Raw genomic sequence first — 25,187 nt, 5'->3', positions numbered from 1 at the left:
AATGAAAGAGCTCAGAGTACAGAAGCAACAAAGCAGCATACTGCATTAAACCTGACCTTCACAGAGAGGTTGAAGTTCATGTGGAAAGGAGGCTTCAGTAGTCTGTCTGCAATCTGTTTAGTTGTGCTATCTTACAATCAATATAGTAAATGTGAGGTAAAGTGTGTCGCCAATGTAACCGGTTAGAACTCAAAGATGCGATGAGGTCTTAAAATGTATGGAAAGGGTCTTAAAAAAGGTCTTAAAAGGTATTCAATTTGACATCAGGATTCCTGCATATACCCTGCACTCGCTGTGTTTCAGGAGCAGGAAGCATGGGGGTGCAGAGTCAAGCAATGGGAAGAATCAGTGGAAATGAATTCCACAAGCATCTCATATTCTCTTTTACTAGTAATCATCAGAATGAGAATCAAAATCGGAATTGTATTTAGTGTATAATGGTCTGTATATAAACACAGTTGGAGGAATTAGATTGTAAAGAAGAAGCAAACTATTAAAACTACTTTAAAATAAAAAAGCAACTATACAGATAATATGAAAAATGTATATGAAAAATTACATATGTGCATTATATTACAATTGATAGAGCTGTGTAATTTTAAAAGAGATAATAAGGAACAGCAATGAGCAAAATATAAAGTAGAATTGGATATCTCGTTTTGTAATAGTGTTCCGAATATTATGTTGTTATAATTTAGCTTTAAACAAAAAAACAAACAACCAATTCTCAAATATTCCTATATAAAATATTAATATTTATTTATTATTCACACCGGAGTACTTTTCCCAGAAATAGTTCCGATAGTTCCTGGAATGTTGCGTTCACACCAAAAATATCTTTTTTTTCAGGAACCTTTTTACCCCTTTTTAGTCCCTGCCAGAGAGCAGGGACTTTCATGGGAGAAAAAGGTTCCAATTTCTGATTGGCTGGGCGAATTGCAAACCACTCCCCGTAAAACTCTGAAAAGCTTTTGTGAAGCCGCCATTTTATTTCCTCGCATTAGCATTATTAGCATTAGCCCAGCGCACCAACAGAGAGAGACTAATTTATGGCAACACAAAATAAAACGTGGGATCGGTGGAGTGATGAGGAGGTGTCGGCGCTTCTGGCGATTTACCCGGGGCTTCGGGTGGCGATTTACTGCCACCCAAAGTCCCAGACTCCAGGGGGCTCCGTAATCCTCCCTCAGGGACTTATTCCGGTGTGAACGTGATTTACTAGATAGTTCCGGGGAAATAAAAGTTCCGGGAACTGTTCCTGGGAAAAGTACTTGGTGTGAAAGCGCCTATTGGGGCCGAAAGTTTTATAAGCCGATAAAATCAACAATCACAGGGTCTAATTAGAGCCACTTACACAATTCCCCAGCACACCATCCTGCTATTGGCAGACCCTTTATAATGATGCTTTTTAAATTGTTTCTGACATACCCTTACTTTCTCCCTGCAGCACAACCGAGCAGGACTCCTTGCCGGCTGCAGAGAGCTCAGGCCCTGCCTCAGCTCCCACCACAGCTCCCACTGCAGCCCAGCAGCACAGGATACCCATCCATAAGCCCTTTACCCAGTCCCGGTTACCCCCCGACCTCCCCATGCACCCCGCTCCGAGGCACATCTCGGATGAAGAGCTGAGGGTCCTCGAGGGCTGCTTGCACCGTTGGAGGAGTGAAGTGGAGAATGACACTCGTGGTAGGTCCTTCATCATGAATGACCTGTACCTCTGTTAAAGCAGAACGCATCTTACTAAGATATGTTGTGTTATTTTCTTCCTCCCAGATCTGCAGGGCAGCATAAACAGAATCCACAGAACTGTTGAGCTAATGTACTCTGACAAATCAATGATGCAGGTGAGCAGCACTTTTCTATAATCAGCCATATTCGCAATATACAGTATATCCCCATCAACTGCTTGTTATCAGCTTTTTTTTAATGTCCTATCTCTTGTTCCAGGTTCCATACCGGCTCCATGCAGTGCTTGTCCACGAAGGCCAGGCCAATGCAGGCCACTACTGGGCTTATATCTACGACCCCAATCAGCGCTGCTGGATGAAGTACAACGACATCTCCGTCACCAAGTCTTCCTGGGAGGAGCTGGTCAGGGACTCGTTTGGAGGCTACCGCAACGCCAGTGCCTACTGTCTGATGTACATCAACGACAAGAAGCCCTTCCTCATAGAAGGTACACAGGGGCCACGCTTTAGCCAGCAGTGGGGATCATTTGGAGGCTATCTTTGTTTGCCTCTGTTCGTAATTCAGATATTATTGTGACATAAACAGATACAGATATTAGCTTTGTATTAGACCCCGGTAATTATACAGCCTTACCCCTGAGCTTTTTGTTCATTTAACACTTATCTAATATATCACTTTAAAAAAAGTTTTGATGCTGAAGCCATATCTCCTCTTGGACAGTTTGTAGTGATTTGGCCACTTAAGACCTGCTGTTGAAGTGGTAATGGCAAAATAGAACAAGAACAATTGAGTTATTTTTTTCTATCATTGTCTTTCAACGTTGTAAGACACACAGGAGACAACAACAAGAAACATACATGTCAACAATGTCAAAAATAATACAATTCAAAAGATATCAACTGACATGTAAGCACTTTGAATAGTTACCTTTGTAACATTATTAACACAAATACAGCAATACATTTAAATATATACAAAAATTATATAATGTATGAATAAATAAAGAGCATAGGTTTGAGTTTTAAGTCGCTCGATAACGAAAGCGCTTTTATTTCTAGTATTCTAAGTGTAGCACTGAAAATAAGTAGCCATTTCTGTTCAAATTATTTCTACAAATCTCACTTATGGCGAATTTCCACTACACCGCGGTATAAGCGTGCCCGGCCCGTTTTTGGTTGCGTTTCCACTAGGCGTAGTTCCGGCTAGCGGGTACATTTTCACAGTTTTCTGGCTCTCCAAAATCGAGGTTCTTTTTGTGCCAAAAAACCTGGCTGAACTAAACTAGTGAGAGAATCGCTGGCAACTACAACAAAATGAACATATTTTACCGCGATTTAATTGTAGTACACGTTTCAAAATGATGCCGAAGTAACAACGTACTGATACCGGTTAGTAAAAACTATGTATTAATGTTTTGACAAGTCTGCATGCAGACGGCAGGCGAAAAAACCTTTTAAAATGCGTGTTTTCTGAATGGAGATCGGCTAAGCTAACGCAGTGTATGCTCCGACCGTCCACACTCACAACAGCGACCTACAGACATAAATAAACCAGCGACTGTATTCGCCATGACACAGACAGTCTGTGGTTTGTACTTGTTTGACTTTTGTCTAGTTTCTGAACAGATATGAGGAGCTGTGAGCTTGAGTGCTAACAGCTAACAGCTGATGTTGGTTTTGTGGTTCTCATTGAAGATGACGTCACGGCTCCGTCTACACTGCGTTACCATAGATACTAACCCAGTTCCTAAACTGTTATGGAAATGCAGGATAAAGTGAGCCTGGCCTAACAAGGCCCAACGAGGCCTAGCCATACCGTACTAAGTCGAGCGAGGCCCCGCAGTGGAAAAGCGCCATTAGAGTATAAGCCCAGAAGTCATGTTTCTGAGCAGACAGCATTACAACCATTGTCTCTTTGTGTTGTTTGTGCAGAGGAGTTTGATAAAGAAACGGGACAGATCCTCAGTGGCATGGACAAGCTGCCTCCTGACCTGAAGCAGTATGTGAAGGGGGACAACGAGATGTTTGAGAAGGAGATCCTGGAGTGGGACACCCTGCAGGCCCGCAAGGCCCAGCAGGAGAAGCTGGCCCTCGCCGCAGCCTTAGCAGCAGCAGCAGCAGCAGCAGCAGCAGCAGCAGAAGCAGCTTCCAGCACCTCCTCCCCTCAGCCCATGAGTATTGAGTCCAGCCCTCCAGACAACTCAGGTCAGGGTCATGAGTCTCAACAGACACAGCAGAGTAAGTCATTGAGAATCAATACTTGGTAGGAGAATAAACACAGTCAAACGAACGTGTCCCCTGTAGTTATTAAAGGATATGACATCAGTCTTACTCCACAGCTCTACAGCTCTTGCTCTTTGCTAGTTTATCAGTTTTTAGGCAATGTGGTGTCATTTTAGCGCTCCCCGTCAGGTATGTCGCCAAGTGGGTTTACATATACAAGGAATCTGCTTTGGTTTAAAGAGGTGCACACATAAACCTAGTAAGAGGAATCGCATTTATTTATTTTTTTATCAGAAATATAACTATTAAAAAATTATTACAAAAATAAGAGGAAATGTTTACAACAAATATAATAGAAATACAAAAAAGGTAAGTACAATAAACATTATGACAAATTATGCTAAAAAACTAAATAAAAGATGTACAGGATATCATAATTTGAATGAGTGTGAGAACTGCTTTCAAGAGGTATCATTGTGCCCAAAAAGATACAGAGTAATGGGCAAGGTTAGCAGTATTGTGTATGAGGAGTATATCTGAAAATAGATATTTAGATGTTTGTGGAAAATATTGTTCCATGTCTCATATGAATGCAAATCTGTGTTTGCTCTGTGACTCAGCGAAGTATCAGAGAAAGAGAACATGGGTACTGCAATTTATTAATGTTTAGTGTCGCAAATGAAAAACGAATTGTTGCCTATTGGAGATAACGTACCAGCAATCTTTTAGGATTAGGGTTGGTTATTGTTTGGATTTGAACTATTCCGGTTCTGATCGGTTCTTGATTTCAGTTCTTTGAGAGGGTAAAAATGAGTCCTATTCCCAATTTCATTTCTGTATTCAGGTTTACAAATCACTTCATACAGTTTAATGTGGTTGCTTTTATTGAATACAATTAGATAACAATCATCTCTACATTGTTTTGTCATGCAATTTGAGAATTTAAAATGTCCCCTGTCTCCTCTGATGTTACTCTGCAACCTGCCTGTGACACAGAGTGCAACCATGCACTCTGTGTCCAACACATGTCCTACAATACATCTGCTACTGCTGCCCAGCTGCTTCACTGTTTGTGAAAGGAAATAAATCATCATTTCATTTTAAAAAGTAACTTCCTATTCCCTGCTTCACAAACAATACCGACATCCCTGTGCTCCTCCGAGTCTGTCTCACAGTCTGGGGATGTGAGGACAGCGAGGACACATACAGGGAGGCTTCATAAAGGAAATGGCGGTCAATATGAACAACATTGGAGCTAAAACGCGTAATGACCTTCATTATGTGTTAGAGAAAGAACATAAGATAGGTTGATACAAAATAAAGCTTTTAAAACCCACTGTGTGTTGAAAGAGAGAGCAAAGAAACGTTTACAAATAAAACTTTGAAAGCCCCAAGAACCATGCGTTTCTCTTATTGTGTGGTTTTCCTCTATCAGCACCCCAGCAGGACCCAGAGTACATGGAGCAGCCGTCCCCCACCAACGACTCCAAGCAGCTGCAGGAGGACACTGAGAGGGCCATCTTCAGGGCCGCGTTCGAGCAGGAGGCCAGGAGCCCCGAAGCTTTGTTAAACGCTGTATGTAAAACATGTAGTGCAACACTCTCACTCACTCTTTAATGTCACTTTGTTCATTTTGGTTACCAAAACTGCATGGAGTCATCTTCGTTTCTAAGTAGGAATCATTATTTACCCAGGGTCCTATTTCATTTATCAAATCAAGTGATATTTTTGTCTCCTGGCTGTCATATTCAAGAAAAACAACAGTTAAGAAATTAACTTATTTTGTGTATCCCTAATCACATTGTAACCCCACTAACATTGCCTACTTCTTTATTTGCATTTGGACTTATAGTTTAGGTGTTCTGACCTCACTGTTTTTGGTTCGGCCTCGCAGCTCTCATAATGACGAAGAGGGTTCAGCCTCACAGCTCTCATAATGACGAAGAGGGTTCAGCCTCACAGCTCTCATGAAGAGGGCAGCTGTTTTTCCAGAAAAGAAACTCGACAACAGCCAAAACACCACACCAAACCAAAGCTTAAAAGTAATGAGTACTGTGCATAGACTCACAGGTTGATCAGAACAAGACATCGGTCCTCACTGGCCAACGAATAATAGGTTCCAAATCTTTCACTCTCTGCTGAGCTGCTGTGAGAGATAGTATCACAAAGAGGACATTTCTTATTATACTATAAGAATTGTAATGCATTTTAGAACAGAATGACAACTAAGGAGTTTTCCACTATTGCTGTCCACTGTTGTGCCCATTGAGTCTGAGTATTGAAAGTGATTTCATCTATCAGGCAGTATGCTCGATGGGTACTGCTCTTCCTACATTCCACTGTGGTTTCTCCTCTAATCTTATCAAGCTAAAATTAGAATAAAGACACACGTGAGAGCTTTATATGCCAATTCTTAAAAGGGACATTTGTATGGTTAAGCTAAAGTTACTTTGTAGTTATTTTTGGTTCTTTTGGTGAAAGTAATAATACAATACCAAAAAATTTAAAGTAAAAGAAATGTCTTAAATATAGATGAACATTACAATTGACTAAACCATATATTTGTAATGTTAACCAAAAACTATGAACGTCTGTTTTTTTATTTTAGAAATAAATATTATTGGTTAACTGAACTAATGAAAGTTAATATTATAATTGGTGAGTACATACATTTGTGTAATCTGCTATCAAAATAGGACATTTTTTTATTTTTTTAAATGTTCATCTCCTTTCCATCAGTCTTCTGTTTCATGTGTCCCATTCTCTCTACAGTCTTCCCCCCCTCCCTCCTCTCCTCAGCTGGATGTCCATATGAGCCTCCCCTCCTCCCCCCCTTCTGACCTGGTCACGGAGGAGGAATCCCCCTGCCAGCGCACGGTAGAGGTGGCCATTCCTAATGTGGGGACCTTTGTCATTGAGACAGAGGAGGGGGGGTACGATGACGAGGTAGCGCTCGCCCAGACAAACCTTTTCTCCCTTATTGTGCTGGGGTTTCTGTGCCTGTTTGATATGTGGAGTGAGAGCGGCTGAAAGGGTTTGCACTCCTGCTTCTGAAACCAGGTCGGGCTTAAGGCTGGGAAATGCTACGCACTAAGACTGACTTCTTTCACCCCTTTTCCACACAGCCCCAACATTGGTTCAACTGTGGCAACAACAATCTGCTCAGCCGACACTGCATCATCGGATGCTGGGGGGGGGCATCTAAAGTTCATGGCGAGAGTAGAACGTTGTTGCAGTAGCACAGACATTGAGTGCCTAGAACGCAACCACACATTATTTATAGAAACGTCCAGAACATTAACCAGGCATATGTGTGAGATATACATTTTTGACCATAATTTAAACAACTAACGGTTTGTGATCATTGTCGAAGCTACAAGTACCTACTCATTCAAAGCATTTATGGTGAATAATGAAAATGTCATACATCTGATTGGTTAATGTTCCGTGACTTGGGAGATTTATCTATCTTATCTCGCATTACTCCAGAACACCCCAAAAATAATACAAGTACTAATTAGTTTGTTTGCTCTAAATTCATTCATTCAGTCATTGATTAGTCAGACTGGCTTTGTTGGCTAGGCCAACGCCACCCATGTAATATGAGAGAAATGTATACAATCCTTTATTGTAGGTTTTTTCACATGATGGAGCAATGTTGCCAAACATTGTCAATTAAGACTGAAAAAAATATACATTTACGGGGAAATATGCATCTACTACTACCACACATTGGGACACAATAGGCTGCTGAAACGCGCTGGAAACAATGTCTATCGCTCCAGCAGATGGATAATGCTGCTAAATCATAGTGGAGTAGCATTAGCTACATCACTCAGAAGAATAGAATACACTTGGACGAGTCATGCTTGTAATGCAATCTAGCTCTGCAAGTTTAATAATAACATGAGCGTAGTCCGCTGTTGTTGTTATTTTGAGAGATATTTACCCTGGCGTCATCGTGAGGTAAACAGTGACGCCAGGTGTGACGTGGCTCTAACAGGGCTCTGGTGGGACGAAAAGCAAACTGGTTCTTAAGTGAATTGCAAGTTGGACCAACCACAAACCAAACGAGCCCTCGCAAGGAACTAGAATATCATTAATTTCAGTGGAAGAAGGGTATTTGTTGGCCTTCCTGCTTTTTCTGTAGTTTGAAAAGATTCTCTTCTTGAGCTAGTCTGCATCTTGGCACAAAGGCAGTTTGACCTTTAGCAGAAGGCTTCGCTCTCCTTCTTCACACAATTCCCTCTGAAAAAATACGAGAGCACAGCCTGGTGTTTTGATCTGAACATGCTGTTATAGGTTACCTACCTTTCACCTGCAGGTAAAGTGGAATGCCCCCACAGAAGATGTTTTATAGTTTGCAAAGCTTCCTTCAGGGGTGGATGGTGGTGGGTCAGCTGCTGCTCAGTATTCCTGCACTGTTCCCTCTCTGTCACACACAGCTGCCTTATGGCTGCCTTGGTTTCCACACATTATCCTCGTGAGGATTGCGCATCGTGCCATTGAACTGTCTGGCTCAGTCCCTCACAGATGTGTCACTCTAACCAATGCATGGTCTGCTGACTGATGCCTGGCATGCACTCACTCTGGTGTGCTTCATGGTGGTTGATTTTAATCCGTGCGTCACAAAGACTCATTGTGTTGTTTGACATGCTTCCTGCTTCTCGGGCAGGCAATGATGACCCCAAAGATGCAGGGTATCATTATGGCCATTGGCAAATCCAGCAGCGTGTTTGAAGAGAGTGGCCCTGAGGCGGCCTTTTTTAAGGTACACACCATCTTTCCTTCAGTAAATCACTCCATCTACATCCTTTTTATGTGTCTCTTTTTCTTGGTCTTACCCTTTGTACGTTCTTCTGGTCGATAAAAAGTGGGAGTTAAAATTGCAAATACAGTATTTACCAGTGAAATAGTTATTTCAAATCCCATGAGGCTGTCGTTTTAGGGTTAAGCTGCACAAACTCTCTTTGCAGCACATAACATTATTAAAATCAGACACATCCAAAACTTCTTATTTTTCCAAAATCGTTTTAACTTTCTTATCATTAAGACCCCATTTACACGCATACGAAACGCAAACGAACCGAACACGATCTTCCGTTCACGTGAGACCGCTGTAGTACATATGCCGGACCTGTAAGTGGCGCCACAAAATGCACCAAAAGCAGCGAAGAAGAACCCCGAGCATGGTTGCCATGGTTGCCTGGTTGCCCTTCTGTTTATTCTCCGCGGTGGATTTAGCAACATGTAGTTCATGTCGTTCTCCATGTCCACTTGTTGCTGTTGGTTATGGTAGAGGAGCTGTAGATTTCGGGAAAAGAGATACATCTCTAGGGGCGAAACAAGTCAATATGCAAAAATATGCTTCTGATAATGATTCTTTAACACAATTACTCATTAACTTTAGAAACATCATGCATAAGGTTAGGGTTTTGTACCTTTTTGAAGTAAAATTCATCAATCTTGTGCATTTTTATAGCAAAACTAAGATCAATAAAGAACTCCATGCTCTAGGAAACATTTGAATCATGAATGCATTGTCTGTTTAAATGAATGATGGTTGAGTAGGATACCAACCACGCTGAAGAACCCTGGAATAATGTCCACGCTCTAAATACCCAGGGAACCTATCACTTTTCCACAGAGGGAATAATGCTATTAATGATTGCACATGGTGTTGACAATGACTTGGTTGTACATTTTATAGAATCTATTTGATTGCAATCTCTGAAAATACTAATGTTTTGCTGAGAAATTAGCCGGAAAGCTGTGTTTTAACTTCAAAAAATCAACTCCATGTTATTCCGACAGTTTTATAATCTGGCATAAACAATACATTTCAAATTCAACTAAAAACTCTTTGCAAGTTACTTCTAAGTACCCGACTCAAGAGGACCTGAGTAAGTAGATGTCCTTAAGTCCGTACTGCTTTTACCTTAGTCTTAGTTTTGAACTGTGACTCGTCCCCTCTTGTTTCCGGGCAGGCCATAAAGCTGGAGTATGCTCGTCTCCTGAGATTCGCCCAGGAGGACACCCCCCGTGAGAATGACTACCGCATACAGCACATCATCGTCTATTTCATCCAGAACCAGGCGCCAAAGAAGATTCTGGAGAGGACTCTGCTCACACAGTTTGCTGACAGGAACCTGGCCTTCGATGAAAGGTACACTACACTGTGCAGCTCAGCATTCCCATGTTAATAACACTCCACATGATATATTCTAATAAACATGTGTTACATAATGCAGCAAAATGTGAACGTTTTACTTTAACATCTTGTGTTTTATATGAATATTTTGTATTCTTTTTTATATTCTTTTTTTACTGCACACTATTACTTTAAATGCCTATGTAAAAATACAAGTCATTTGTATTTAACTACTCGATATTAAAGGTGGAACGTCACCTCTCTGGGGGAGAAGGAGTCGGAGCTTGTGCGGGAGGTGGAGCGTTACCAGTTGGATCTGGTTGGGCTCACCTCTACGCACAGCGTCGGCTCTGGAACCTTACTTCTGGATAGGGGTTGGACTCTATTCTTCTCCGGAGTTGCTCAAGGTGTGAGGTGCCGGGCGGGTGTGGGGATACTCACAAGTCCCCGGTTGGGTGCTTCGTTGTTGGAGTTTACCCCAGTGGACGAGAGGGTCGCCTCCCTTCGCCTGCAGGTTATGGGGGGGGAAAACTCTAAATGTTGTGTGTGCTTATGCACCCAACAGCAGTTCAGAGTATACGGCCTTCTTGGAGACCCTGGAAAGAGTCCTGTATGGGGCTCATGAAGCGGACTCTTTAATCTTGCTCGGAGACTTCAACGCACATGTGGGCAATGATGGAGAAACTTGGAGGGGAGTGATTGGGAGGAACGGCCCCCCTGATCTGAACCGGATAGGTGGTTTGTTACTGGACTTCTTTGCTAGTCATGGATTGGCCATAACAAACACCATGTTCGAACATAAGGATGCTCATAAGTGTACGTGGTACCAGAGCACCCTAGGCAGAAGGTCCATGATCGATTTCGTTATCGTATCAACGGACCTGAGGCCGTATGTTTTGGACACTCGGGTAAAGAGAGGGGCGGAGTTGTCAACTGATCACCATCTGGTGGTGAATTGGGTCGAGTGGTGGGGGAAGCCTCTGGATAGACCTGGTAAGCCCAAACGTGTAGTTCGGGTGAACTGGGAACGTCTGGAGGAGGCCCAAGTTCAGGAGGCCTTCAACTCACACCTCCGGCGGAGCTTTTCGGGCATTCCTGTGGAGGTTGGGGACATTGAACCAGAGTGGTCGGTGTTCAAAGCCTCATTGCCGAAGCCGCGGCGGGGAGCTGTGGTCTCAAGGTCCTAGGTGCCTCAAGGGGCGGTAACCCTCAAACCTCCTGGTGGACACCGGTGGTCAGGGAAGCCGTCCGACTGAAGAAGGAGGCCTTCAGGGATTTGTTATCCTGGGGGATTCCCGAGGCAGTTGTAAGGTACCGACAGACCCGAAGGGCAGCAGCCTCAGCCGTGGCCGAGGCAAAGCAGCGGGTGTGGGAGAAGTTCGGAGAAGACATGGAAAACTTTCGGGCAGCACCAAAGTTGTTCTGGAAAACTGTCCGACACCTCAGGAGGGGGAAGCAGGGAACCATCCATTGAGGGCGACTGTGGCTGCGAGGGAGTGCGGTCGTCTTTCAACCAGAAGGTTGTGGGTTCGATCCCAGCCCATGCAGTCAACATGTCGATGTATCCTTGGGCAAGATACTTAACCCTGAGTTGCTCCTGATGGCATGGCCAACGGTGTGTGAATGTGTATGAATGTTAGGTCCTATAGAGTAAGGTACACTGCTCTGTATGAATGGGTGTGAATGGGTGAATGACATGTAGTATGTAAAGTGCTTTGAGGGGTCTTAAAGACTGGATAAAGCGCTATATAAGTACAGATTAAAAAAAAAAAAAAACCATCCAAGCTGTGTACAGTAAGGATGGGACGTTGTTGACCTCAACTTATGGAGTGTTAGGGCGTTGGAAGGAGCACTTTGAGGAACTCCTGAACCCGAGAACTCCACCCTCTATGTTAGAGTCAGAGCTGGAGTATGACGGGGGATCGACACCAATCTCCCGGGGTGAGGTCACTGAGGTCGTCAAACAACTTCACAGTGGCAAAGCCCCGGGGGTGGATGAGATCCGCCCAGAAATGCTGAAGGCTCTGGCTGTTGAGGGACTGTCATGGTTGACACGTCTCATCAACGTTGCGTGGAAGTCGGAAACAGTACCGAAGGAGTGGCAGACCGGGGTGGTGGTTCCCCTTTTTAAAAAGGGGGATCAGAGGGTGTGTTCCAATTACAGAGGCATCACACTACTCAGCCTCCCCGGGAAAGTTTACTCTAAGGTACTCGAAAGGAGGGTCTGGCCGATTGTCGAACCTCAGATTGAGGAGGAACAATGCGGATTCCGTCCTGGTCGTGGAACGACGGATCAGCTTTTTACTCTCGCAAGGATCCTGGAGGGGGCGTGGAAGTACGCTTATCCGGTCTACATGTGTTTTGTAGACTTGGAGAAGGCGTATGACCGGGTTCCCAGGGAGTCACTGTGGGAGGTGCTGCGGGAGTATGGGGTGAGGGGGTCTCTACTCAGGGCCATCCAATCTCTGTACTCCCAAAGCGAGAGCTGTGTCCGGGTCCTCGGCAGTAAGTCGGACCCATTTCAGGTGAGGGTTGGCCTCCGCCAAGGCTGCGCTTTGTCACCAATCCTGTTTGTAATATATATGGATCGGATTTCGAGGCGTAGTCGTGGGAGAGGGGGTCTGCAGTTCGGTGGACTAAGGATTGCACCACTGCTTTTTGCAGATGATGCGGTTCTGATGGCTTCATCGGTCTGCGACCTTCAGCACTCACTGGATCGGTTCGCAACCGAGTGTGAAGCGGCTGGGATGAGGATCAGCACCGCCAAATCTGAGGCCATTGTTCTCAGCAAAAAACCGATGGACCGTCCACTCCAAGTAGGGAATGAGTCCTTACCCCAATTGAAGGAGTTCAAGTATCTCGGGGTCTTGTTCTCGAGTGAGGGAGCAATGGAGCGTGAGATGGGTTGGAGAATCGGAGTACCGCGCCATTTTCGTTCCTACCCTCACCTATGGTCATGAAGGATGGGTCATGACCGAAAGAACGAGATCGCGGGTACAAGCGGCCGAGATGGGTTTTCTCCGCAGGGTGGCTGGTGTCTCCCTTAGGGATAAGGTGAGAAGTTCGGTCATCCGGGAGGGACTCAGAGTTGAACCGCTCCTCCTTCGCGTCGAAAGGAGCCAGTTGAGGTGGTTCGGGCACCTAGTTAGGATGCCACCTGGGCGCCTCCCTAGGGAGGTGTTCCTGGCACGTCCAGCTAGGAAGAGACCAAGGGGTAGACCTAGAACCAGGTGGAGGGATTATATCTCTTCGCTGGCCTGAGAGCGCCTTGGGATCCCCCAGTCAGAGCTGGTTGATGTGGCCAGGGAAAAGAAAGTTTGGGGCTCTCTGCTGGAACTGCTACCTCCGCGACCCGACAACGGATACGCGGGAGAAGATGGATGGATGGATATTAAAGGTGGGGTAGGTAGGTTTGAGAAACCGGCTCGAGATACACTTTTTGTTATATTCCATGGAATGCTCTTAACATCCCGATAGCAATGAATATCTGAAGTGCTTTGACAAAAAATCCATTAAAAAAATGTCATCTGTCGAAGCCGTAGCACTGTAAAAAGCACGACCAATCATCTGAGCCGGCCCGGCTAAAATAACTGGATGGCCTAACTGCCTGTCAGCCTTCCATCTGTGCACAAACTTATCTCTTGCCCTCATTGGTCATGTGCGCGTTCGTGTGTGTTGGAGGAGGGGCTCTGTAAGGAAGTGGCAGATTTTTTTACGGCTGTGTATTTTCAAATTCTAGCGGACTCGAGCTGGTTTCTCCAAAATGATCTACCCCACCTTTAAATAATATTAAAATAATTTATTATGTAAATATACACATTTTATCTTTTTACTGCAAGTTCTTAGTTTAACTTCCTATGGTTATAAAAATATCTTTATTTAATTAAATTTGAGATGCACATTCTTACTTTAACTACCTATGTTTATATAAATATTTTATTATATTTCTTAATCTTGTGTTCGATATTTTACTTGTTTTTTTTTACACATTTGTACTTTCTTTTTTCTTACCTTGACTTTTGTTCTGAATATTTTTATTCTATTTTTCAAATCTGTTTTTATTGAATTCATTCCAAAATAGAGCAACTTTCACAAAACACAATTTTCCCTAGGATAAATAAAGAAAATATTCAGTTTCTGATACACGCAATGAAACCTGGCTGTTCAAACAAATATGGAACACAGGAAACCAGAGGCCTGTACTACGAAGCTGGGTCAACCTAACCTATATGTTTGAGTTAGGCAGTTGGCCTAATCCAAAACATACGCGCTCTCGCTAAGCGGTCCTACGGCGCGGGTTATCAAGTGGATCGCTCAAGCCAGCCGTGTCCTATCTAGTTAGGTGCGCGTTCACATGAAAGGGGTGGTATTTGGAGCATTCGACCAATCACAAACATGGAGAAGCGTACTGACAGCGCAGCGCGTCATACTTCCTGAATGAAAAGTCAACTATAATATTAGACATATGAAGAAGTTTAAACATCCATGACTTAAACACTTTATCCAGGATAAAAGCCACATAGCTGCACCTGCAAGGTGAATACAGCTGGTAAAAGAAAAAGTGTTTGAATGCGTACATTAACAGGTTTATGATATCACTGCCCCGTCCAAGACACGATCTGACTTTAATTACATTTGACTCGAGTGTTTCGTCAACTTAATGTGTTGCTTAAAATAATACTTCTGCATACAGTATGTTACACTGTGAGTGTTGCACGGCCAGATACGGCTCAGCTGACTCAGATAAGGAAATATATGATACATTCTGATGTGATATGCCGTGGACTGTACTTAATGTTACTCTGATCCGGTTACTTAGGTTGTGGCAGATATTTAAGTAAGCTTTCTTAACGCTAATGTTATAATAGTCAGATTGCTCTGAAGATGGGAGGGGATATTTCTATTGATGTTCACGTTCACACACTCGGTGATTTTTGCCGGCCGTCTTTCCTGCAACGACAGCTTTTCTGTATTTCCTTTCTCCTGTAATATGACTTGATCTAGCCCGCTAAAAAGAGAACCAGCGTCGTAGGACCGGAAACCCCGAGTTTTCCCTGAAGTTAGCCGGCTAAGCGAAAATCTTGCTTCGTAGTACAGGCCTCTGGAAAAGTGCTATATAAATAACATGTATTGTTATTTTTATTATTATTATTATTGTCTTTTTTAAGCCCCTTGATAAATCATGAGGATTAAAATCAAATGAACCTCTCAGAATGGCCTGCAGAGAGCTTCCCTCTCAGAATGGCCTGCAGAGGGCAGCAGAGAGCTTCCCTCTGACACATTTACTGTCAGCACAAACTGAGCAAGTCCTCTCGGCTCATATGCCCTCTTCTTATAATCAAAGACAAATCGTAGGAGACATGCCCAACAATGAGAAATATTAGGATTCCCTCCCGATTAACATTGTGATCTTCATGTCATTATGTTTTGCAATACTATCTCTTAAAACTTTTAAACTACGCTTGTTGGCCTCGATCCATATTCATGAGTAGAACATTGATTTCTCCCTCCTCCGCTATTTTGAGCCAGATAATTAGATTTATGTGTGCATGTGGCCTCAATAGGAGCCTCGGGAGGAGTGTTTCACTTCTCCTCTCAGCAGTAAAGTGATTCATTAGGCCTCGGGCAGGGAGGACTGTTTCATCATGGAGTACCTCACAATGACACATAATCTCACCCCCCCCCACAGATGTAAGAGCATAATGAATGTGGCACGTGCAAAACTGGACCTCATTAAGCCTGAGGAGGTCAACATGGATGAATATGAGGTGAGCTGCATTGTCTTCTGAGTCATCTTACACTACCTTTAATAATGCAGTATTGTATATTACCTTTAGTTAGACGTAGTTTATCATTACAATCCACTTAATGCATGGATGCTTCACCTTGTATTTTAATTTAAGTGACGTATGTTCGTCTTTAACAGATGTGGCATCAGGCCTACCGGAATTTCCGTGAGACAACCATCTCCATGATGACTGGCTTGGAGCTCTTTCAGAAGACCAAGTATGACGACACCTTTCCAGTGCTTCTGCTCATATCTAATATTAGAAACCATGAACTCAATCTGCAACTATTTTGAGAGAGCTTTAAGTCAAATGAGTTCAGTGTTACACATCAAAAGTGCAACCCTTTTTAATGATACTCTTCTCAGTTCATTTCCCATCTGTAGCAGCCAATAAATGTTAAATGTCACCTGCAGAGGGCAGCAGCTCACAGTCTGTGCACACTTTATAGTTGTGCAGTGAGTTCATCGAGTTCATTCCAGAGGTAAAACAAGTATTTAGATCCTGTGCTTAAGTCAAAGTAGAAATACCAGAGTGTAGAAAAACTCATGTAAAAATATTTCTTAAGTAAAAGTATTAGCATCAACATATACTGTACTTAAACCTCAAAAAGTACTTGTTATGCAGAATGGCTTATTTGAAAAGAGAAGGGTGGTCATGGTGTGAGAAGAAATACCCATGGTATTATTTAAGTCTTCATTAATGTGTTTATTATATTTTATATCATTAATGCAAAGTACCTAAAGAGCGGAGTAAAAGTACAATATTAAGAGTAGAAGTATTAAGTAGCAATACATTTAAACACTCAAGTAAAGTAAAAATACCTCAAGAATGTACTTAGGCACAGTCCACTGCTCTTAACTCCTTCTGTGAAATTGGTTCCCTTCAAAAGTTCTCACTGCAGCTTTGATAGTATTTCATCTGAATATATGATCTCTTTTTCTTTTCAGTTACATAGATGCTCTGATGTATCTGATTTACGCGTACCAGTACAACAAGGAGCTTCTGTCTAAAGGGCTTTACAGAGGGCACGACGAGGAGCTCCTGGGTCACTACCGTCGCCATTGTTTGCTGGTGAGGCAATGAACCAGTCACAATTGACTTCATACAACTTCTCAACAGAGTGGCGCTGGAATGAGTCGTAAAAACCTGGAATTGAGTTAGCATTTTGGTTCCCTCATCTCTTAGTCATTAGTTTTTTTATGTGTTTCTAGTTAAATGCCTGAAATAAGGACTGTGGTTATAACAAGCTTATGTGATTTTAACGTTTTGTTCTACGACATAATATATGTCAATAAATACCCCACTGGTGAATGTATGAAGCTTTTACGTTTCTTAAAACAGCGGTTGCTAACACGTAACTAAATGAGACTACTAGACGTCATCACACGGAACATTACCCGCCTTTAGCTTAGCGGTGGTGACGTGAAGTCATGTGACTGCTGTTAGCAGTTAGCTTTTTACGTCTGGAGATTCCATTTACACTTAAAACATTCTTAAGTGGTGTTAATATGTGGAGATGATCCTGCTGAGCAAAATGTGTAAGTATCATAAACATGTGTTTGCCACATATCTTGTTTTCTGCAATATTCCAAAATCCAATGTTAAAATCCCAAAGCTTTTTTGTCGAGGCGATGCTTACTTCCGGAGCAGCCCATAAAAAACAAGTCATACCTCCATCACTATGCTACATTGAAACAAGTGGATATTTATCATTTTGGCCTTGTAACACTGATCGCAAAGTGGGCATTACCTCTGTTGTGTCTTCGCTGTGATCTCCTCTTCCTCTCTTTCAAACTTCCTCAGTTAAAGTGACTCAGCAAAACACAGGCAGACTTTTCACTTCAATACTGAGCTGCTGGACTATAATCAAATTGCTTTCCTGAGATATTGCTTTGGCTTGCTTGCAGGCCACTTTTTCATCTGATACTGGCAGATGAAAATCCTTTCAGTGTTGTGATGGGAGCCTCTTTTCATTTCACCCCTCAGCTCCAGGCTGTGGCGTTATTGGTTGGGGCTGTGGATATTTTGGTCTGATCAGCCACACACTTTAGCAGCATTCTCCCTACTGCACTCGCTAACCTTACACCAGCATTGTGCTCGTAATGTAATCATTGGAGTGGGAGAGGGGGGGCATTGAGTGTAAACACATTAGTATGAGACACAAGCACGTCCTCGGCTAACCTCAGCTCATCTCAGATCTCAGGCCAGATCTGTGGCGCGGTTCTCTCAGCTGTTTACCTCCAGCTCTTGTTTTAACTGAAAACATGGCTAACATTGACACAGTTAATGTTCTTGGATTATTCTCAAATCCAGCCTCGCAGTCCCCCGATTCAGAACTCCAGAAACACATGGTTAGTCTGAGAGGAGGTCAGGGGGTTTGTCTGTGACGGCAAGTAGGTTCTGGCCCAGAACAGGAAAAAAGTCAACTCAGTACCCACTAAGTAATGTCTGTGGGAGAACATGAGCTCTCTAGTATTCATCAGTGGAACAAATTGCAAACTTCACGAGAAAGTAACAATTGGGAAATGCATGTAATGAAAATAGTCAAAGTGAAAACATAAGAAAGTTGTTTGTAATAAAAATAGTACGTCACATTAGATAAAAAAATAAATAATTAATACATATATATTGGAAAAATATGAAGTCAGTTAAGCCATATATTGTCTTTTGCTGGCAGGGTGCTGGACAGAGCCTCCTCCAAAGGTCTCTTTTTTTATTGTTTCTATCAGAACACTATATTGACATAAATATTACAGCTTTTAAAGCAAGACTATTGCCCCCTTGCTTTTAACTATCGATTTGATAGACATTATATTTATTCGGAGTGAAGAGCACAGTCTGTGTACGCCAGTAAATGTCACACACTCACCAGCAGCAGCAGCATCCAGGGTCAACTCAGCTGATCTTCACAAACATCTCCGTCTTTGTTTTGTTATGTTTACATTAAGAACACGGCCAACACAAGCTTCTCCTCCAACTTCTTCAGTGTTGTCACCTGCACTTTTCTGAAAAGTGGAAATATTTTCAACTCAAATCGCTCGGATCGACTGCACAGATTAAGTGCTCAGAGAAAAGTGGTGCTGCGCTTTGTTTCGAGGAGGCCACATGTGCTCACCCCTCATCGAAAACGATAAAAAAAGAGGCTGGGGCTCAGAAAAAGGCACTTTGCGAACACAGGGCCTAAAGACTTCAAAGATACTTCATGTTAGGGTCTAGATCTGAGCTCTTCAAACCGCTATGGGAAGAACTGCAGATCCAAAATATGGAGCATGATCCAAGTGAGACATAACTACACTGTAGCTCTGATTATGAACAATAAAGCCTTTGAATGTACTCGACAATTGTATCATTTTCTGTATATTTCTTGTGCAGAAACTGAACGAGCAGGCGGCGGCCATGTTTGAGTCTGGAGAAGAGGCGGAGGTGAACACGGGTCTGGGCATCATGAACGAGCTGGTGGTGCCCTGCATCCCTCTGCTGCTCATCCACGACACGGAGAGGGACCTGCTGGCCGTGGAGGACATGAGGAACCGCTGGTGCTCCTACCTGGGCCAGGAGATGGAGTGTGAGTGCCTGGAGGAGGAGGAGGAGGAGGAGAGAGGAAGGAGGAAGGATTGGGTCACTAGTACATTCCACCGGCCAAAGGCCATCATAATCAGGCCACTGCTCAGTTCATTTATGAGGAAAGGCTTTTCAATTGTGGAAATCTCAATGTTTTATCTAGAAGAACACACGGAGACGAGTTTAACAATGAGGTGATTCTAGAGCTTCCTAGCCATGAGTAAATGCTCCGTCAGAGAGAGTCGGAGCCCCAAAACTCTAACCTTTAAGAGATCACAAGACATGCTGGCAGTAATGAAACAAGTAGTCAGGTCTTTAACTTAATTTAAGTAAAAATGGCACTACTAAAGCATAAAGACACTCTGTTACAAGTAAAGGTCTTGCATTCAAAAAAATGTAACAAGTTAAAGTACATACAGTTGCAAGAAAAAGTATGTGAACCCTTTGGAATTACCTGGATTTCTGCATAAGTTGGTCATAAAATGGAGGAAGCCACTGCTGTTCTGAAAAAACATTGCTGCACGTTTGAAGTTTGCAAAAGAGCACCTGGATGTTCCAAAGCACTACTGGCAAAATATTCTGTGGACAGATGAAACCAAAGTTGAGTTGTTTGGAAGGAACACACAACGCTATGTGTGGAGAAAAAAAAGGCACAGCACACCAACATCAAAACCTCATCCCAACTGTGAAGTATGCTGGAGGGAGCATCATGGTTTGGGGCTGCTTTGCTGCCTCAGGGCCTGGACAGATTGCCATCATCAACGGAAAAATGAATTCTCAAGTTTATCAAGACATTTTGCTGGAGAACTTAAGGCCATCTGTCCACCAATTGAAGCTCAACAGAAGATGGGTGACGCAACAGGACAACGACCCAAAGCACAGAAGTAAATCAACAACAGAATGGCTTCAACAGAAGAAAATACTCCTTCTGGAGTGGCCCAGTCAGAGTCCTGACCTCAACCCAATTGAGATGCTGTGGCATGACCTCAAGAGAGCGATTCACACCAGATATCCCAAGAATATTGCTGAACTGAAAGAGTTTTGTAAAGAGGAATGGTCCAAAATTCCTCCTGACCGTTGTGCAGGTCTGATATGCAACTATAGGAAACGTTTGGTTGAGGTTATTGCTGCCAAAGGAGGGTCAACCAGTTATTAAATCCAAGAGTTCACATACTTTTTCCACCCTGCACTGTGAATGTTTACATGGTGTGTTCAATAAAAACATGTAATTGTTTGTGTGGTTTTAGCTTAAGCAGACTGTGTTTGTCTATTGTTGTGACTTAGATGAAGATCAGGACACATTTTATGACCAATTTATGCAGAAATCCAGGTAGTTCCAAAGGGTTCACATACTTTTTCTTGCAACTGTAGTACAGAAGTATGAGCATAAAAAGTACATTTTAGAATAATATTTTTAATATTTATTGATAATAAGCTGGGACGCATTAATTTGTTCATTACTTAGAGCTGTTAAAAGTGGAGCTCATATTTTATTTTCCCGCTGCAATGTAGATGAACCTATAATAATCTGTAAAGTAACTAGTAAATAAAGTCATCTTAAAAAAACTGTAGTGCAGTAAACATTACAATATTACAAAGCAACCTAAAATGGAAATACACAAGGAAAGTAGAAGTACCTCACATTTGTAATCAATGTACTTAAATACATGTAAAAGAAACATTTGAGTGTGTTTATTAGTTAAATCATTTCTCGGTGGAGAAACGGGATTGTCGAGGACTCAGCGTTTTGTCAGTCTGCTGCAGTATCAGCCCTCAGAGTGCTCCTGGCCTTAGTTCAGGAAAGGTTTTATCATCCAGACCCTTTTGCTATTTTTACAATCTGTTCCTCTGCTGGAGCATGTTTTCATACTACTTGTGGTATCATTGTGTTTAGTGATCAGCACATTGTTATGTCAGACTGTTATCATTGACTTCCTCCCTGTGTGTTTCCTCTTCCTGCTGGTAGCCAACCTCCAGGAACGCTTGACCGACTTCCTCCCCAAGTTACTGGACTGCTCCACGGAGATCAAAAGCTTCCACGACCCCCCCAAGCTGCCCACCTTCTCCACCCTGGAGCTGAGTGAGCGCTTCAGCCTCGTCATGGCCGCCATGGGCCGAGTGCCCACTGAGGGGAGATGAGCGCGGGGGGGCCTGGCCGGACACCTCCCTCGTCACAGGCACACATCCATGGACCTCTCTTAACCCATGCCTTCCTTCTAAAGCCAGGGGTCTCTTGCTTCTTGCTCTTATTCCTCTGTTACTCTTTGGCTGCTATAGGTTTTATCATTATAAATATGATTTCCTCTTTATTTGAAGCAAAACACAGGAAGGAGGCTGGAATGTTGAAGAAAGGAGATGGAGGAACAGTGGCAGTGCAGTGGTTGATAGCCAAGCAAATTGTGCTTCAGCTTTGAGAAAAACAAACATAAACAAGGGTTTTTCATAGTTATTATTGTTGTTGTTGCAGTTTGATTCCAGCTTTCCCCACCGCACACACAGCCCTTTCTAAAGCCCCCTCCTCTCCCCGCTGCTCTGCCTCCAGTTTGGTACAATATTAACACGTTTTGTTTTACTTTTCTAAGGAAGTAAGGAAGAGAGCCTTCAGATTTATCAGCGGCTCAGGGGACCTCCCAGGGGTCTCGTGTTTGTGGACTGAGCCAGAATGAGATGTTTTCAGTGCTGTGGTAGACAGCCATGGACATCCTGTGGCTTGTAAATCGAGAGAATAAAGTTTTATTTATGGCCCTTTTAGGCCGAATAAACTAATGTTTTTGCCTGATGTTGATTTGCCTTTTGTTTGCACAACAATAACTTACACTCATTATTTGCATTATTATTATTATTGACAATGCACATCATTTTTAGAAATGAATCATCACTTTTCATTGGTGACACTAAGGTGATGGAGTTGCTGGCAGTTATTGCTAAATTCAGGTTTATCAGCTGCTATTTGCAGCTAATTAGAAGCCGACTGTCATTAATGTGGAGATACAAACTCAAAGCATGCAACATGTGACCAAAGTAATAGGAATACTTATTTTAGCTGCTTTGAAGTTTGTTTGTTTTTTAAATTGTGCAATTCTGAACTCATTTATTGGAACAAGTAACCCAAGGGATAACAAAAGGAAGCCCCTTTTGAGGAGCCCTCTTTATGTTTAAATTGCTGTATATTTAACTCAAAGATTTAAATAGGAACTTTGACAACAAATCACTGTAAGAGTCGGGAGGAGCTTATAATTTATTCCGGGAAATTACTCAGACCTACTAATTGACCTAAACAAAGTTATCGAGTCTATGTAAGTTTACTGCTTGGCTCAGATCTCACCTCTATTAACTCCCCGAAGAACCAGGTTCAATTAACTGCTGTTTCAATTCAGACAACTCTCTTAAATCTGTTTAAGCGATCCCGAAGGTAAATGAGGTGTGGCCCTACCTAAGTGTGAGTGTGGCAGGGTGCAATCTTACCTTTGAAGCAGGAGAGGAGAGCGCAGATGTCTTTTAAGTTGTCCAAATCCAAAAGGTGGGATCAGTTTATTTGAAGAAACATAGTTCCAAACGAATACAGGGTTTTTACCTTCTCTCTTTACAACATTATAATCATACTAAACCTATCATGCTGTGATCATGTTCTAATATGAAACTTTAATTCACAGTTTTACATTTTTTACAAAAATTGTAATTTCTACTGCCCAATTCAGTTGTGATTTTTAAATCTCCCAATAGAATTTAGAGGCATTTCCTCATAAAAGACCAGTGATAATAAAAAGCACATTCAAACTTTCATTTTTACCAAATCAATTCACATAAATTCCATACCTTTTTTCCGACAAAGATGGCAGGTACTAACATTCAAAACCCCATACCTTTCCGCATGAATTCGGAGGAAGATTCCTCACAGCTGGGAGGCCTAATATTCACAAACACATCTCAATTCATTCCACTCATTTCACAAAGAAATTCACTCAGCATTCAACCAAGAAATTTGAAAGATATTTACCAAGTCTGAGAGAACCTTACCGAGAGCTACAGTGAGGCAAAAAAGTATTTAGTCAGCCACCAATTGTGCAAGTTCTCCCACTTAAAAAGATGAGAGAGGCCTGTAATTTTCATCCTAGGTACACCTCGACTATGAGAAACAAAATGAGAAAAAAAAATCCAGAAAATCACATTGTCTGATTTTTAAAGAGTTTATTTGAAAATGATGGTGGAAAATAAGTATTTGGTCAACTACAAACAAACAAGATTTCTGGCTCTCACAGACCTGTCACTTCTTCTTTAAGAGCCTCCTCTGTCCTCCACCTGTTAACTGTATTAATGGCACCTGTTTGAACTCGTTATCAGTATAAAAGAAACCTGTCCACAACCTCAAACAGTCACACTCCAAACTCCACTATGGCCAAGACCAAAGAGCTGTCAAAGGACACCAGAAACACAATTGTAGACCTGCACCAGTCTGGGAAGACTGAATCTGCAATAAGTAAGCAGCTTGGTGTGAAGAAATCAACTGTGTGAACAATTATTAGAAAATGGAAGACATACAAGACCACTGATAATCTCCCTCGATCTGGGGCTCCACGCAAGTTCTCACCCCGTGGGGTCAAAATGATCACAAGAACGGTGAGCAAAAATCCCAGAACCACACGGGGGAACCTAGTCAACGACCTGCAGAGAGCTGGGACCAAAGTAACAAAGGCTACCATCAGTAACATACTACGCCGCCAGGGACTCAAATCCTGCAGTGCCAGACGTGTCCCCCTGCTTAAGCCAGTACATGTCCAGGCCCGTCTGAAGTTTGCTAGAGAGCATTTAGATGATCCAGAAGAGGATTGGGAGAATGTTATATGGTCAGATGAAACCAAAATATAACTTTTTGATAAAAACTCAACTAGACGTGTTTGGAGGAGAAAGAATGCTGAGTTGCATCCAAAGAACACCATACCTACTGTGAAACATGAGGGTGGAAACATCATGCTTTGGGGCTGTTTTTCTGCAAAGGGACCAGGACGACTGATCCGTGTAAAGGAAAGAATGAATGGGGCCATGTATCGTGAGATTTTGAGTGACAACCTCCTTCCATCAGCAAGGGCATTGAAGATGAAACGTGGCTGGGTCTTTCAGCATGACAATGATCCCAAACACACCGCCCGGGCAACGAAGGAGTGGCTTCGTAAGAAGCATTTCAAGGTCCTGGAGTGGCCTAGCCAGTCTCCAGATCTCAACCCCATAGAAAATCTTTGGAGGGAGTTGAAAGTCTGTGTTGCCCAGCGACAGCCCCAAAACATCACTGCTATAGAGGAGATCTGCATGGAGGAATGGGCCAAAAATACCAGCAACAGTGTGTGAAAACCTTGTGAAGACTTACAGAAAACGTTTGACCTCTGTCATTGCCAACAAAGGGTATATAACAAAGTATTGAGATGTACTTTTGTTATTGACGAAATACTTATTTTCCACCATAATTTGCAAATAAATTCTTTAAAAATCAGACAATGTGATTTTCTGGATTTTTTCTTTTTCTCATTTTGTCTCATAGTTGAGGTATACCTAGGATGAAAATGACAGGCCTCTCTCATCTTTTTAAGTGGGAGAACTTGCACAATTGGTGGCTGACTAAATACTTTTTTGCCCCACTTTATTAACCCAGCTCTGAGGGACAGAGCTTTTACTGGGAGAGAGTATACCAGGGGAACCCCCCCCCCCTCTCTCTCTGAGCTTGCTCCCTCTCCGCCAGTGTCTTTATGCTCAACAACAGGATATAAAAACCTAAAGACACCT

General features: G+C 42.7%; 1 protein-coding gene across 6 annotated transcripts in view; it reads left to right on the top strand.

Annotated features, from left to right (window-relative positions):
• usp25 (ubiquitin specific peptidase 25) overlaps positions 1-22,191 on the top strand; it is a 46,944-nt gene extending 24,753 nt beyond the window's left edge. Inside the window, exons 14-26 of one of the 6 annotated variants that reach the window (XM_079648823.1) lie at positions 1,448-1,686; positions 1,774-1,844; positions 1,948-2,176; positions 3,621-3,926; positions 5,347-5,486; positions 6,684-6,788; positions 8,587-8,682; positions 9,899-10,077; positions 15,752-15,830; positions 15,989-16,068; positions 16,799-16,922; positions 19,224-19,416; positions 21,379-22,191. In XM_079648823.1, coding sequence (XP_079504949.1) covers positions 1,448-1,686; positions 1,774-1,844; positions 1,948-2,176; positions 3,621-3,926; positions 5,347-5,486; positions 6,684-6,788; positions 8,587-8,682; positions 9,899-10,077; positions 15,752-15,830; positions 15,989-16,068; positions 16,799-16,922; positions 19,224-19,416; positions 21,379-21,551 — 2,014 coding nt within the window. In that variant the 3' untranslated portion in view covers positions 21,552-22,191. Of the gene's footprint in view, positions 1-1,447; positions 1,687-1,773; positions 1,845-1,947; positions 2,177-3,620; positions 3,927-5,346; positions 5,487-6,683; positions 6,858-8,586; positions 8,683-9,898; positions 10,078-15,751; positions 15,831-15,988; positions 16,069-16,798; positions 16,923-19,223; positions 19,417-21,378 lie in introns of all 6 variants that reach the window. The other 5 variants (XM_079648821.1, XM_079648822.1, XM_079648824.1 and 2 more) reach the window with 5 other exon arrangements.
• Positions 22,192-25,187: the final 2,996 nt, after the last annotated feature.

The sequence above is a fragment of the Notothenia rossii genome (genome assembly GCF_949606895.1).
Source record: "Notothenia rossii genome assembly, chromosome: 9".
Taxonomy (NCBI): Eukaryota; Metazoa; Chordata; class Actinopteri; order Perciformes; family Nototheniidae; genus Notothenia; species Notothenia rossii.
Note: the sequence above shows the minus strand (reverse complement) of the source record. Positions and strands in the feature narration are given on the sequence as shown.